Source organism: Salvia splendens, chromosome 18 (genome assembly GCF_004379255.2).
Source record: "Salvia splendens isolate huo1 chromosome 18, SspV2, whole genome shotgun sequence".
Taxonomy (NCBI): Eukaryota; Viridiplantae; Streptophyta; class Magnoliopsida; order Lamiales; family Lamiaceae; genus Salvia; species Salvia splendens.
In genome coordinates this window covers 11,398,771-11,414,786 of record NC_056049.1, presented here as the reverse complement: position 1 = coordinate 11,414,786, position 16,016 = coordinate 11,398,771, and the positions used below count along the sequence as shown (strand labels likewise).

Here is a 16,016-nt window from a genome sequence, read left to right as displayed (position 1 = left end):
AGTTCATGTCTGAAAACACATAGGACTTAATTAAACAAGCATGCTTCAAAAACTGACTACACTGACTTTTCCCCTTTCCTACTTCATTTCAGCTTGCCCTCAAGCGAACTTAATGAAGTGGAAAACAAGGTAGTCAGTGTTTGGGCAAGGAAGACTGAAACTTCTCACACTTATTCCAAACATTGGGCTAAATTGGAGAAGGCAGCAAAAGCGGATATACCAAACCAAGCATGCTTGTACACATATGAACCAAGAACAAACAAACATATATATACAAAACTTTTCACACTTAGACTGTGCAACGGGCTAAGTGGGAAAAGACAAAACAAACAGAGACAAAGAACATGTATTAACAAATAAACTTCTCACACTTAGACCAAGCAATGGGCTGAGTGCAAGAAGGTCACACAAGACACAAAATTAGCATATATACAGATAGGCAGAAGCATGCTCAAAGAAAAACTTGAAACTAAAACCTAAAGTAAAATTTACTTGGTTCTCAGCTTAGTTTAGTTTTTCTTCTGGCTCCCTGAGGAGCTAGACCCCCGGACCATCTTAGTTGAGGTTGGTGTTGCTGCAGTTGGTTGGCTGGTGGTGGTGGTAGGCCTCCTGTTCGCAGCAGTTTGGATGTCGGGGTCATCATCCTCCCCACAAGGTCGACGACCTTGATCAGTTGCTCTTTCTGTTCTTTCATCAATGCTCGTTGTGTTGAATTCTCTACAACCAGTCCGTCCACCGTCTTCTCCATCTTTCTTTTATATTTAGCAGGCACCGTCATCTCTTCCTCCCCTGCTTCAACGTCATTTTGAGTTTCTAGGGTTGGACCTTGAAAGAGCAGGTTTGTGTCAGGTGTCGTGTCGAGCACATGATGTATCCTACTGATCAGGATGGAACCCCAGCTATGCCTGAACCTGGTATCAATAATTCCTCAACCCACTTCAACTGACTAGTATAGTGGACGTAAGGGTCGAATCCCATAGAGATGAATGTGCTTTGGGAATTGTGGTGAAATTCTGGAAAGGTTTGGTTAGCTACCACGCTTTGGGTTGAGACTTTATCTAGGCTGGAATTTAAGATGTTACTCTACTGACTAGGAGGCGGGGAGAAAGATGGTTGACATGTGGCTGTGTACGTGGAAAGTGGGGAGCATAGGTTTCAGGAATATATGGAAAGTACGAGTTTACTATAAAAGGCTAAACGGAATATCAGAGGAAAAGGGGTAGTTTGATGACTAGGCCTACAGATCAGAAAAAGTGACAGCTGAAAGGTAAAGAACAAAAGTAAAAAGTGGTTAAAAAGCAAAAGTGGTCCAAAAGTTGGATGGAGATGTTATCTTCTTCAACATGAATCAAATCAGATTAGCGAATCTAGAATTATCACCATAGAAACACAGATTAACAACTTCATGAACACAGATCTACAATTAAAACCTCAAATCATAAGATCAAATACCGAAACTGCAACTAAACTTACTGGGTGACATGCAAGGTGGCAGAAACTTCGTAAACTAGGCTTTCACATTTAACCATTTCAGATCTAAAATCTACCAGCAAACTGAACTCAAGAACTCAGATCTATCAATTCGGAAATGGAAACATGCTTGCAACAACTAGAAATTACCGTAACTACTGGATTTAAGCTATCTAGGCAGAAAAGAACGAGATCAAACAAGAACCGATGCACAAAAGCAACTTCATATCATAGAAACGTTTGGATCACCACTAAGACTGCAAAGTAAGCAAATATTGAAAGTGTAACAAATCCAACGTAAGAAAACAAAGTGCGATTAACTAAAAAAGCAAATAAAGATTGTTTGCCACTCCGGGCGATGAAACTGTTAACACTACGAGACACGCTGACTGGAAAGAAATGATGTGGAACTCCGGCGAACTGATGAGCTTCAGGTGACCATGGCTGTCGGCGAGGAACGATAATATGAAGGATAATGCTGAAGGATTGATCTACCGAAGAGAGCTTGCTAACTAAGTGTAGGAGTGGATGAACTAATCGATCCTGATTCTCTCTCCAAGTGACTTCTTTTATAGGGAGGCCTCCCTTGATTTTTAGGGTAGACTTCAAACATGAAATGACTCTTTTCCCCCTTGCTTGCGGCTGATCTTCCCAGCTATCCTTCTTCTCCATCTCGAGCCTTTTTGGCATGTATACTGGTCAGGATAGCAACATCCTGACGCCCTTCTCATCTGAATTCTCCTAACATTCCCGTACTGGCTAGAACACTTCCCTGCACACTTTAGCAACTGTTTTGTAGATATATTCCAATTATGCACATTATACTGACCAGTAACCAAGGCCTAGAATACGACTTATCAAAATGCTCACACTTACCACATGCTTGTCCTCAAGCGTGAAGAACAACAAAAGAAGTAAGTCAAATTCTAGCTTGGTTACTCCCCTGACCGACTCTATCCTAACCTATACCCTAAACTATGGCGTAAAGAAAAACACATAAGCACAGAGACATACACATAAACAGAACTAAAGACACTTAAACACGTTAACACAACTCAATTGGGCTATATTTTCAACCATCTCTCCCCTTGGGATCAGGTGCAATCCGGCCTTAGACAGCCTTGAATTTCCGCCCCCCCCCTTTTCCTTTTTAGTCAGTACATCCGCTTGTCAAGATCACCCACACTCGTGGCTTAACACTAGATTCTCTCAGTCACTCACTCCTCACTGGGGAGTTAGGACTGTATTCTCTTATAGCGCTGAACCACAGATGCTTCAGACTTAGATCTCACGTGCGGCTACTGAAGGTCTTTAAGGCTTGTAACGGGGCTATTGGGTTATAGTGTTTGGGGTGGTTGTTCCTAAGGCTCTAAGGTTCAAAAAACATTACTTTATTCTGATGCGGGGGAACTGTGTGCGCTCAGGCTTTCGGCTGCCACTTCTGCTTGGCTGGACTTTTTCCAAAGTTGCTTCCCAACTGGTCAGTAGCGTCTTGTGGCTTCGCCACCCTTATTCCTTCTCATTCTTTTTGTGATCAAGTGTTTTCGACCATTTTCTTCACATTTTCCTTCTTTCCTTCTTATTATTTTAGGGCCTGGAATGACTTCCTGGTCGATTTTCTCCCTGCTTCTCAATTCTTTTCGCTCCAGTTGGTTTCTTTATTGTATGTCCTTCTGGCCAGTTGCCTCCTTGCCTTATGCCTTGCACACACACAATTCCAGGGGCTAGGGGTAATATCTGGGTATATATGGCTAGAAAGTGGGGTTCTAAGGGTTGGAAAATATTTTTTTTCTTTTTTTTGTGGGGAGGGGTTCCTACTGCCTTCAGTGTTGCTACACGCGGTCACTTTACCCTAGGCACCTTGTGGCAGCCACTCTTTTCTTTTCTGAATTAGTGGAAAGTGGTTCCACTTTAGGCTTTTGACTCAAATTTTAAGAGGGCTTTTGTGTTTTGGCTCTAAGTGTGGGCTTTTCTCTCATACTCGCATCATCTATACTGACTAGGAGATACTAAGGGGGGGTGGTTTCAAATTTCCAGCATGTCCTATCTCCCTCAATTCCCCTCACCGTCAGTTCGAGACAGTTGAGTTTTAAGCCCAATCAAATAAAAAAAACATTACACAAACACTTAAACACAGATAACACATATGTACACATGTCATACTGACCAGTGCATTCCCCCCTCCCACTTCACACATGTCTGCTCTCAGATGAGGCTGTGAAGTGGAAAAAGGTAATGGCCAGTATGGCTGACACACAGACATACCAAAACACAACAAGACATACTTATATTAAAAACTTCTCACACTTAGACTATATAATAGGCTAAGTGGGAGAGTTTAAAATCTAAACAGAAACCATTAAACCTAAACATATATATACAACAAACTCCTCACACTTAGACTATATAATAGGCTAAGTGTGAGTTGACATGTATACGAAAAAGAAAATAGAAAACACAAACACATGTGCCAAAAATGGCAAACTCTTTACTTCTCACACTTAGACTATTGCGTAGGCTAAGTGTTATGAAAGGGGTTTGCTCACATACTACACAGATTATACTACCTTAAAACACAGCAAAACACAATAAAAATACGAAAAACTAAAAACTGAAAATAAAAAGAAAACTAACTGGTCAGTATGGTTGGTCACTTGTTCCTCCTGCTCCTTCGCGGGGCAGGTTGTGGTGCAGGTGGTTCTTTCGGTTGTTCCTCCTCGTTCTCGGACTGCTTGTTCCCAGATTCTGCCGACTCTTCGGCATCTCCTTCCTCTTGTGTCTCTTCTTCTGTCTCGGTCCCCATGGGTTCATCATCCTGGCCTCCATGGCCACTCGGTCCAGCTTCACGGACCAACTTCCCGGTTCCTTCCATCACAGTTGCCAAACGGCTTAACTCCGCTCTTGCGTTCCTATTATCATCGGCTAACTCTGCCACGGCTTTTTCCAACCTCTCCTACCTCTGCTCCTGCGCTGGTGTTCCCTAGGCTGCCGTCGCTCTCCCGGCTGGTATAGCTTCTTCTCCCATCGCGTAGAAACGTGGTATACCCTTCCTAATGTAAACGGTGTTCGTTCGGTCGAACAAAGGTGTATCAAAGAGGCTAGGAGGGTCGACCATCGTCAAGGGGGATAAGTCCTCTCCCTCCGAGATAGCTATGTTGTTCCTGACAAATACTCCCAATATATGGCAGAGGGAGACGTTCCTCGCTGGGTGGGTGGCGATGAGGTGACACTGGTACGCTGTCCAGAAGCCCAGGTGCACTGTCCTTCCGCGCTTAGCGCTCCAGAGGAGGTACAGTTCGGTCTTTGAAGTTCGGACGGCGGAATTTGATTGCCCCAACAAATTAAAATCCAGGTAAAGCTGTACCAGACGCAGAATCGGGGTTGTTGAAATGGACGGAGCGGGAGATAGTAGACTGGAACCGCCCTGCATCAGGGTGAGTAAGTTCATCCCAGGCTTCCTGGGGCTCAAATTCCACATGTCTGCGGGGAATTCCCCGCTCCCTACTTCTCCACTCAGGCCCTATGGCCTCCTCCAAACTGCACATTCCCAGACGCACGGTCCACTCAATCAAGCTCATCCGTATCTCTCCGCCAAACAGCCTAAAACTGATACATTCCTCATCTTGATCAGTGGTGACCTTAAACCTAAAGGTCGTGAAAAACTCCTTCGCTAATCTAACCGGGACACTCGGATCTCCATTCTCCAATAACCACTCAAAACCCAATGCACGCAAATAGGCTAGAAACGACTCACGAGCTTCCAACTCATCCAAGGAAGGGAAATGGAGTACCTTTCCACATTTAACCTATTTGTTCTTGTCATCCTTGGTGGCGAAAGCATCTTGGAGCTTTTTGGAGTCGAAAAGTTTCATCTCCCCCACTAACTCGTCCGTGAGTTCCACTGCCCATCTTCTGAATCGGAGTCTCTCCGCAGGAGGATGTAATAGCTCCCGATGATCGTCTGGGAGTTGTTGCTCCTTGTACTCCTCATCCTCCATGGATGTATCGCTATCTGATTCGGATTCATCGCTTGCAGTGTAATCGTTATCGCTCGACTCTCTGCGGTTTGGTGGGGTTCTCTGAGTGGCTTTAGTTATGACTACGCCAGTATTGAATGTGCGCTGCCTCTTGCTACTGGGCTTCTTCTTGACATGGGCTTTCCCTTTCCGTTTCCTTTCTACTTGATATCTGGCTTCCTCTCCGTCATCCTCGTCTTTCTCTTCTTCGGGTTCCTTCTCAGCTTGTGTCGAAAGTGGATCCTGGGTAGTAGGGCCGGTCTCTCCGCTGCTACAGGCATTGTGAATTCTCTGCTCCTCATGGCCTACTGACTTGGATGCGAGGTCCAGACCCTCAGCCATCCCGTCAGCCTCTTCACCTTGGACACTCGGTGTTGGAGAGACCGCTTCGGTTTCCATTGCAGTATCCTCTAGGTCAGTAGCAGGTAAAGACTCCTCCCCAGGTTTTGTGGGAGTGGTCCTCTCCTCTTCACTCAAGATCTCTACGGGATCTGCCTCCGTGTTCGGCTTCACCTTACTAGTTGCCCACTTTCCTAAGCATCGTTGAGATACCCTTTGCGACTTTGGCCGACTAGCCTCAGGTTCGCCCTTCAACACCAACTTCCTCTTGACGGCCTTCGGTTTCGTCACCGGAGGTGCCACTGGGTTGGGTACTTCTGGTCTTGCTTCTGTTTCTTCTGCTTCCACATGCACATCACTCTTCCCCGCCTCTGTCTGGGGTTCACTGACTCTGGCTCTTTCTCTCATGCCCTACCTTTTTCATCTTCTCATACTGCCCTAGATGTGAGGTTCAGATCCCCAACCATCGTGGCAGTATCATCTTCCCTCTGGTTTACTCCATCCAAAATCGCCTGAAATTTGTCATCCGTCATTAGGCCTTGTTTCTTGGCCGTCTCATTTAAATCTATCTCTTCCCTCACCGTTCCTTGAGAAACGGTCTCCGCCGCCGGCATTTTCTCTGGTTCATCATCTTCCTGTAGGCTCCCCTGTTCCCTGCTTTTACTAGCTTCACGTTCATCTGAGTCGGAATCATAATGGGTGGATATGGGGTCAACCTCCATTGAATCACATTGTTGTGGAGTTTGGGAGGGTTCCGAAGATTCTGGCGGTACGGTTACTGATGGAGATTTTCTTTCTGGTGGAATTTCGGTGGAAATCAGAATGGAAACAGTTGGTTGTACTATGGATTGAACATTATTCGGTTCAGATGGGGCTCCTCCGGTCATACTCCATTTTCCCCCCATTTGACTAAAACCGGCCAGCGCCGTCGCCCAATCTCTGTTAGGGTCCTGCAGTCGAAGGAATTCCTCCATTGCATCCAAGGAAACCATTGTTGGCGCCTGAGGAGTCGGTTCCGATGGTTGTGGGCTTGGCGGCCGTTCTTCCCGCGGCGGTGGTGATTTTGGAGTTTCTTCCCTGCGGGTTGAAGTGGGTTTGATTTTTGTTGCCAATGCTTTCTTTCCCATGGCTTAGACTTGTGATTTCTTGGGTGAATGTGGGTGGTGGTTTTTTGTGGAGTGATGGTGGAAAATTGCAGAGAGAAATGGAAAAATTGAGGGTTTGTGAAATGAAAAATGGGAGAGACGGTTCAGTTATGGGGTGGAAAAAGGGTAGTTGGGGTTTGTAACTGGTGATAGGCGGTTCTACGTTGGCTTTGGTTAGTGTGAGGGACGGTTTAGCCAGCGGTCTCCTGATTGGATGTCGCCCGTCCTTTCACTGCACCACGCACATCTTTTCAGTCGCTGCCCGCCTGCAAAGCTGCAGCAAACCCCAAATTCAAATTCTGCTTTATAATGATTTCCCCCTATATTTTCCTAGAGTAGAAACAAAGTAAAAAGGACACTTAAATAAATTGAGGAGTTTCACCAAAATGGTATTCTGATGGTCAGTACATACTCCCAATTAACATTTGAGGTCCTAAAAAATATTTTTGGGTTTTCTTAAATTAACTAACATGCAAAGGTTCGAATTAATTAACTACCACATATGTACCATATTTACATCTTCCTTAGGAAAATTGGAATTCTACTTTGCCAGCATATTGTCACGACCGCCCATACAAGGGGTACCACAAACGCGGCGATCGTGACCGACATGCATGGATTTCAATTTAAAAAAAAAAACTTAATTAATTTTGAAGAAAGGAAAACAACTTAGTTTAAAGATTTTAACGTTATTATTTTTTTTGAAAGGACATAAGATAAAAGAATACTTTTTAAAAAAAAGGACAACGGAAAAGTTAGACTTAAGAAATACATAAATTAAAAGTTTAAGTAAAACCCGCATTAAACTTAAATCTCAGAGAAAACCATTTTCAAAAGACAACGTAGATGCACGTTTAAAACCTAACACCACCATACATGTTCCAACACCAAAACGAAAAGCTTAAGATCTTAAGACATAAATTAAAACATAGCAGCGGATAAAAGGGTTCAAGGAGAGTCAAGGATCACGCCTATGTATGACGACACAACGTATCCTAAGTTCTCTAGCCAGCTCAACATCCACCGCAACATCCCGCTCAACCTGCAAAATTTTAAAAAGAAATTGCAGGGCTGAGTACTTGTTGTACTCAATGGGCTCATGCCGAAAATATTTATCAAGTTATGTCATCCATACCAGTGATCTCGAGTTTTATACGCAGTAAAGAAAAATATCACGAGAACACAAAAAGTTTCATAGACTGGCCAGTCAAATAATCTCCCCACTTTTCACATCAATCCAACAATCACAATCACAGTGCGACGAAAGTGTGGCCACACTATTCGCCCACGAGACCGGCCGACTTGCAAGGACGGCTCACGATCCCACCAGTGTACACAGCCCGATAGGGTTTACGGCCCTACTCGGACCCGAATTCGTTTCACATATACAGCCATATAGCCTAACGGAGTAAACTCATACGAACTAGGCATCAGGCACACAATCTCATAACAAAACAGTCCATGGCATGACATAACAGTTAAACCACCCTTATATCTCCACATAATATTTTCAGAAAAGTAAAGAGGTTTGAAAGAAAGCCCACCTCGTTCTCTTAGAAAAATCACAACCCAACTTAGCGATCCTCGAGTTCACGAAAACACAATACCCTTGCCAACGACAACACAAGTCAGTCTCACACAACAACATATCACTATGCATGTCCTATCGATTCTCTCTCATCGTTCTCCTCAATCCCAAAACCCAACATACATCACAAGGGTATAAAACATACGTAACAAATTTCAACTTATCGCAAGTGATTTCAACCTTTAAACACGTCCCTTGCACATACATGCATCATATAACACTTTTAAACTTGAAACTAAGTGTCATTTAATCAAGGCAGAAAACTGGCAGAAATGCGCGACCGTTTTGTAAAAATCACTTTAAATTCACCCGACCTCAAAACATGCTAAATTTTGGTCACGATACAGAGGACACATTCAAGTTAATCCATGAAAATTTTCATATCGAAATCACGTCATTTAGTCAGTCATATCACATATTGAACTCTCTGGTCAGAACATACAATTTCTGACAGTATTGCGCAGTTCATTTGACAAATTCACCATAAATTCATACGATGCCCAAAAAGGCTGAAAATTTTACACAATACAGAAGACACATCAAATATTCATATCGTTCAAGAATCACATCAATCGGAGTTCATTTGGTCAGTCAAACAAAAAACGAAACATTCATGACGAGAACTCGCGTTTCTGGCAGATTTGCGCAGTCGACTTCAAACATTTATTAAAAATTCATTTTTCGATAAAACAGGCTGAAATTCACACGAGACACCGAAAACATCTTGAAGTTTACTCAGTAAAAATTTCGTAGCAAAATTCGTTCGTTTGATGCGTCGACTACAGATCATAAGTCACTGGTCGAGCATCACAGAATTCTGGTTCAAATCCGAAAATAGGGTTTTTAAATTTCCACAACGAAAACACCGATTCTTCATGCTCGAAAACACATCATCATGCTTACACATTCCTCAAACACATATTTGCATACCAACTCATATTTTTCACAATTATTTCGATCCAATCACATGTGAATTCAACCAACAACGCAAAACCAAACAAGTTCATACGAACATACAATTCCCTCCCGTTAAAACTTTCGATCTATCGAACCTACGCTCTCTACATGCATGTAGGACTCAAAACATGGTTCAAAACGGAAGAGGAGTAGAAGTGAGCAATTATACCTTCCTTTGACAAAAACCAATCGGTAGAAGCGAAGAACAAGGCGATTCGTCGGAGATTCTTGAAGGAAACTCCAATGGATGCAAGAATAAGCTTGAATGGAGGTTTTTGGAGATGGGAGAGTGGGAGAATGGGAGAAACCGTGTGGGAGAGGAGAGAAGAGAGGGTGGCGTTTTTTTTTGAAGAATGGGGGCTAGGGTTTTAGCTTTTAATATTTATAGTTTAGGTTAAAATCCATGAATTAAATGAATAAATTGTGGGGAATTAAATATATAGACCAATGAATAAGAATCCCACAATTTTAAAGAGCCACATTTTCGAAAATTGGCTGAAAATTTAATAAGGAAATATAGCAATTATTTACTTGGAGAGAATATTCATAAATTAGGAAATAAAGGTGAATATTCCATAAACAAGGGAACAAAAATAAATTAAATCTCCAAGTAGGAATTAATATATTGGGGGCCGAAAATTTCAAGAGGAATTTGTACAAAAATTATTTAAATCCCCAATTAAATAGAATAGGATTTAAATTAGGTAATTTCTTTATGGAAAAAGGCTCCCATAAAATAGGCATCAATTAATTAAATTCCCACAAGGAAAATAATAGTATGGGACGTGTGACTTGGAAGGGAAGTAGTAGAAAAATATTCACATCCCCAATTAAAATGACATAGGAATTTATTTGAATAAAAAGGGGATCCCACAAATTAGGAAACAAATAAAATATCCCCCAAAATTTAGTGGAGGGGCCGAAAATTGCTAGGCTCAAATAGCCAAGGAAATATCCCAACTCTCTATTTATTTTGGGTGAAGAAATAAATTATCCCATGATTTAATTGGATTAAATTCAAAGGAAGGGAGTCAATAAAGCACCAATTAATCAAGGGATTAATTCATTCTCCTATAGGAGATTTTCGAAAACTCCCAAGGAAAAATAAAATGGAGTTCGAATTTCTTGTAGTATAATTTACGGTCCATGGGTTTGGATTTAATTTGGATTAAAGTCCCAAAATAATTTAATTAAATCCACAAAAGAAGTACTATCTCAATAATTAGGAAGGGCCGAATATTTCAATAAATTGACTTGAGAAAGAATAAATGCATGATCCTATTAATTATTTCCCCATATTGGAATGACATAAAGTCTCAAGCTCATCATTCACATTAACCACGACAATTTATTTCACGCAAAGCACTTAATCACATAAAATCAAACGTTTCAAAATTCCAAAATTCCAATAACATAATAAAAAGGGTCACAAAAGTTTGGGATGTTACATCCTTCCCCTCTAAACAGAAATTTCGTCCCGAAATTTAATCGTCTCACATAAACAGCTCGGGAAACTTTTCTTTCATCTTATCTTCTAACTCCCACGTAGCTTCTTCGGGGCCATGGTGCTTCCACAACACCTTCACGGACGCTATCGACTTGTTTCGTAGCTCTTGTACCTTTCGATCTAGGATTGCTTCGGGCCTTTCCTCGTAGCTCATGTCGGGGGTTAGGATCACTTCCTCTTGGTGAATCACATGTTTGGGGTCAAACACGTACTTGCGCAACTGCGACACGTGGAACACGTTATGCACGTTTCCAAAGCTGGGAGGTAACGCCAAACGATACGCTACAGGACCTACTTCGTCGATGATCTCGTACGGTCCCACAAAACGCGGTTTCAGCTTGCCCTTCACTCCAAATCTCACAACTCCTCTCGTCGGGGACACTTTCAAGAACACTTTGTAACCAACGTCGAATTTGATTTCCGTTCGACGTACGTCCGCATACGACTTCTGTCTATCTTGAGCTTCCTTGATCCTTGCGCGGATTTGATGCACAATTTCAGTCATCTCCTTTATAGCATCGGGCCCTAACATCTTTCTCTCGCCGACTTCATCCCAGTAAAGTGGGGATTGACACTTCCTGCCATACAAGGCTTCGTACGGGGCCATATCGATCGTCGCTTGATAGCTATTGTTGTAGGCGAATTCAACCAAAGGTAGAACCGTTTCCCAACTTTCCCCTCGATCTAAGACGACAGCTCGCAACATATCTTCAAGTGTCTGAATCGTCCTCTCTGATTGCCCGTCCGATTGCGGGTGATAAGCAGTACTAAAATTCAACTGTGTGCCCAATTCGCGTTGCAAACTCATCCAAAACTTTGATGTGAACTTCGTATCGCGGTCGGATACAATGGTCTTTGGCACTCCATGCAATCGCACAATCTCGTTCACGTAGAGCTTTGCTAGTTTGTCCGCGCCATAAGTAATCTTAATCGGTAAGAAGTGCGCGCTTTTAGTAAGTCGATCAATGATCACCCAGATCGCAGTGTTGCCCTTCGGTGACCTTGGCAAACCCGTCACGAAATCCATAGCTAGATGCTCCCACTTCCATTCAGGAATTTCGAGCGGTTGCAACTTCCCATATGGCCGTTGGTGTAAGGCCTTCACTTGTTGGCATGCTAGACATCGTTCCACAAAAGACGCTACGTCTCCTTTCATTCCATTCCACCAAAACCGTTGTTTCAAATCCCGATACATCTTCGTGCTTCCGGGGTGTGCGGTGTAAGGCGTGTCGTGCGCTTCACTCAAAATCTCCTCTTTTAGCACCTCATCGCTCGGCACACACAATCGTCCAACGTACGTCAAGGCATTATCCGCCTCCTCACGGTAATGATCAAGCTCCTCGGCTCGCACCTTCGCACGTAACTCCTCCAACTTTCCATCACGTCGCTGGGCTTCTATGAGCTTGGTCCTCAAATCTGGCTCAATCACTAGCGTCGCCAAACTTGCACCTACTGTCTCGGGCGCTTTTACTATCTCCAAACTCATCTTGTCGAACTCGTGAATCAACGCTTCCTCTTGCGTTAGGAAATAAGCTAGTTGAGGTTGGTTCTTCCTACTCAAGGCATCGGCGACCACGTTCGCCTTGCCCGGATGGTAATTAATACCGCAGTCATAGTCCTTCACGACCTCTAACCAACGCCGTTGTCGCATGTTTAGCTCCTTCTGCACGAAGAAGTACTTGAGACTCTTGTGATCCGTATAGATTTCGCATCTCACTCCATAGAGATGATGTCTCCAAATTTTCAGCGCGTGCACCACTGCTGCTAACTCCAAATCATGCGTCGGAAAATTCAACTCATTTGGTCTCAACTGTCGGGAAGCATATGCTATCACCTTCCCATCCTGCATCAACACGCATCCTAGTCCTACTTTTGACGCGTCCGTGTAGACGGCGAAGTCCTTGTCGGGTTCTGGTACCGCTAGGACTGGTGCTGTAGTCAATTTCTCCTTCAACAGTTGGAAACTCGCCTCGCACTCTGGCGTCCAAACTACCTTGATTCCCTTCTTTAGTAGTTGCGTCATCGGTCTCGCAATCTTAGAGAATCCTTCAATGAAGCGTCGATAATATCCCGCCAATCCCAAGAAACTGCGGATTTCACTTGGCGTTTTCGGCGATTTCCAATTCTGTACGGCCTCGACCTTTGCTGGGTCTACTTGAATCCCATTTGCCGTCACAATATGGCCAAGGAAGTTCACTCGAGTCAGCCAAAACTCACACTTACTAAACTTGGCATAAAGTTTCTCTCTTTGCAACGTTTCCAACACTGTTCGTAGGTGCTGTCCATGCTCCTCCTCGTTCTTCGAGTATACCAACACGTCGTCGATGAAGACTAACACAAACTTGTCAAGATACTCGTGGAAAACTCGGTTCATCAAGTCCATAAAAACGGCTGGGGCGTTGGTCAGACCAAACGGCATCACGACGAACTCATAATGGCCATAACGAGTGCGAAAAGCAGTCTTAGGCACATCCTCTCGTCGGACCTTTAGTTGATGATACCCTGATCTCAAATCCATTTTCGAGAATACGCCCGCTCCTCGAAGTTGGTCAAACAAGTCGTCAATCCTTGGCAGTGGGTACTTATTCTTCAAAGTCATCTTGTTTAGTTCACGATAGTCGATGCACATTCTCATCGTTCCGTCCTTCTTCTTAACGAACAGAACTGGCGCTCCCCATGGTGACACACTGGGTCGAATGAAACCCAAGTCCAACAGTTCCTGCAACTGGACCTTCAACTCGGCCAACTCCTTAGGGGCCATTCGGTATGGCGCCTTTGATACTGGCGCTGATCCTGGTTCTAAATCAATGATGAACTCCACCTGTCTGTCGGGTGGCGGTCCTGGTAAAGCTTCGGGGAACACCTCGGGAAAATCTCGCACCACTGCCACGTCTTCCACCCTCAATTCTTTCTTTTCTTCCCCATTCAAGTATACCAGATACGCCGGACGTCCTTTCCTTATCATCGTAGTTGCTTGCAATGCGGAGATTATGGAGGTTCGTCGGTTCATGGAGATCCCATACAAGATAGTCGGCTCTTCGCCCGGGGCTTGAAAGGAAATCTGTCTCTCTTTACAGTAAATCGTTGCGTGGTTCTCGGTAAGCCAATCCATTCCCAAGATTATGTCTACGTTCTCCAAAGGCATAACGTGCAAGAGTTGAGCCACTACTTCTAGTTCTCCTAACACAAACTCTATGTTCGGGCAAGTTCTCACAATATCAATCAATCCTCCAACCGGTGAGGACACATTCAAACTCGATTCAAGCATAGCAGTAGGGAGTTCTAAGGCATTCGCACATGACATGGAAATAAAAGAATGCGAAGCACCCGTATCAAACAGCACAATAATAGGCAGTTGTTGGAGCGTTCTCATACCTGCCAAATTTTCCTTGTCCTTGATGGCTTGGGGTTCCTTCCCTTGATTCCCCTTGAGTGCATATGCCCTTGCTTGCTGTGGGGCCACTTGTCGGATTGGTTGAGGCTGCTGTGGTGGTCTCTGTCCTTGCCCATTCTTCACTCCACTTTTCTTATTGTTTGGGCATTCTCGAGACATGTGCCCGTTTCCACCGCAGGCATAACACCGAATGCCTCCAACTCGGCACTCCCCAACATGATGCTTGGAGCACCGATTACAGTAGGGTGTTCTCTGTGGGTTTCCCCTCTGTTGTGGCACAATTTGGCGCCCATGATTCTGTGGTTGCCGAAAAGTGGAGAAACGCCTCTTGTTATCAAAAGAAGCTCGGTTTCCCTCCCATTTCCTCTTTTCTCTAAAGTTCGCTTGGGGTGCAGATGGGGTAGGGTTTGTTGTCCTCTCATTCTTGGGCAGTGCTTCATCCACATCTAAGGCACAGCCCAGCACCTCGGAATAAGGAATTCCCCTCCGACTAGCCACTGCGACCCTTATCTCTGTCCTAAGGCCAGAACGGAACTTCGCGGCCATCTTCTCGTCTGTATCCACCAATTCTGGCGCATAGCGAGTCATCTCACATAGGGCGCGGTCGTACTCTGTGACCGTCATACTTCCTTGCTTCAACGTGTGGAACTCCACTACCTTCGCCCGCCGATAACTTTCCGGAACATACTTGTTGTACACCTCTTCCTTAAAATCCTCCCAAGTAAGCGCCTCACGGCGAGCGGGGTCCATAGTTCTCTTCTTTGTTTCCCACCAAAAGTCAGCGGGTCCTGTCAGCTGATAAGTCACGCAGGCCAGGCGTTCTCTGTCCGTGCATCCCATGAACTCAAAGATACGCTCAATATCGCGCACCCATGCCTCCGCCTTCGGGGGCTCTCCCAATCCATCAAACTTAGGTGGGTTCTCTTTCCGAAAGGCTTTGATGTACTCCCTTTCGTTTGGTTGGGGTAGAGGTGGTGGTGGAGGCGGGGGTGGATTGCCGACACTTCCTTCCGTCTGCTCCCCCACATTGTTCTCCACACGCGGACCACGTCTACGTCTCGGGGGCATGTTGATCTAAAACACAGGTTAGCACCGTTGTGAGTACATCGTTATTAAAACATCATCGCTTTCATGCACGCGTACGATACGATAAAACACAATTACTTAAAAGCACGTGAAGAGGGAAACTTCCATAAACAACGTGGAAAGGAAAAACAAAAGCATTCGTTCGGAAAACAAAAAGGTGCTACTTCCACTGTCTTAACAACTTAAGGAAAAGAAAACAACATCACACATCTATCTAGTGCTAATATCCTCTTCCGGGTCTTCTTCCTCTTCCGGGTCCTCTTCCTCTTCTACGTGGTACTCATCAATCATACGGAGATCTTCTTCGTCATCCATACTATCATCCGTGTTAACATCCACGTAGTCATCTTCAAAACCCGGGACCATGCCTTCTTGTGGTACGGCTTCTCTTACTGCCGTTGGTTTAACCTCGATCACATCTTTGTCTTCCCAAAAGGTCTCATCTTCTTCTTTCTCTGTCGATGGTGGTCGCTCGGAACATGAGCCAATCAAAGCACAGGTTAAGGCCTTTAGA

General features: G+C 44.3%; 1 protein-coding gene across 1 annotated transcript; it reads right to left on the bottom strand.

The window, feature by feature from the left end:
• Positions 1–14,282: 14,282 nt before the first annotated feature.
• LOC121776734 lies at positions 14,283–15,484 on the bottom strand. Its single transcript, XM_042173906.1, has 3 exons — positions 14,882–15,484; positions 14,361–14,713; positions 14,283–14,304 (listed from the first exon to the last, which is right to left on the bottom strand). The coding sequence occupies exons 1-3, from the start codon at positions 15,482–15,484 to the stop codon at positions 14,283–14,285; spliced, it is 978 nt and encodes a 325-aa protein (XP_042029840.1).
• Between the last annotated feature and the right edge of the window lie 532 nt (positions 15,485–16,016).

What these genes read in the sequence shown, in the direction of transcription:
- LOC121776734 (XM_042173906.1), bottom strand. Translation starts at nt 15,484, where the DNA reads ATGCCCCCGAGACGTAGACGTGGTCCGCGTGTGGAGAACAATGTGGGG. An exon ending in GGGGAATTCCTTATTCCGAG is followed by an intron (nt 14,714 to 14,881) that starts GTGCTGGGCTGT and finishes CGGCAACCACAG; the next exon opens with AATCATGGGCGCCAAATTGT. An exon ending in CAACTGCCTATTATTGTGCT is followed by an intron (nt 14,305 to 14,360) that starts GTTTGATACGGG and finishes CGAATGCCTTAG; the next exon opens with AACTCCCTACTGCTATGCTT.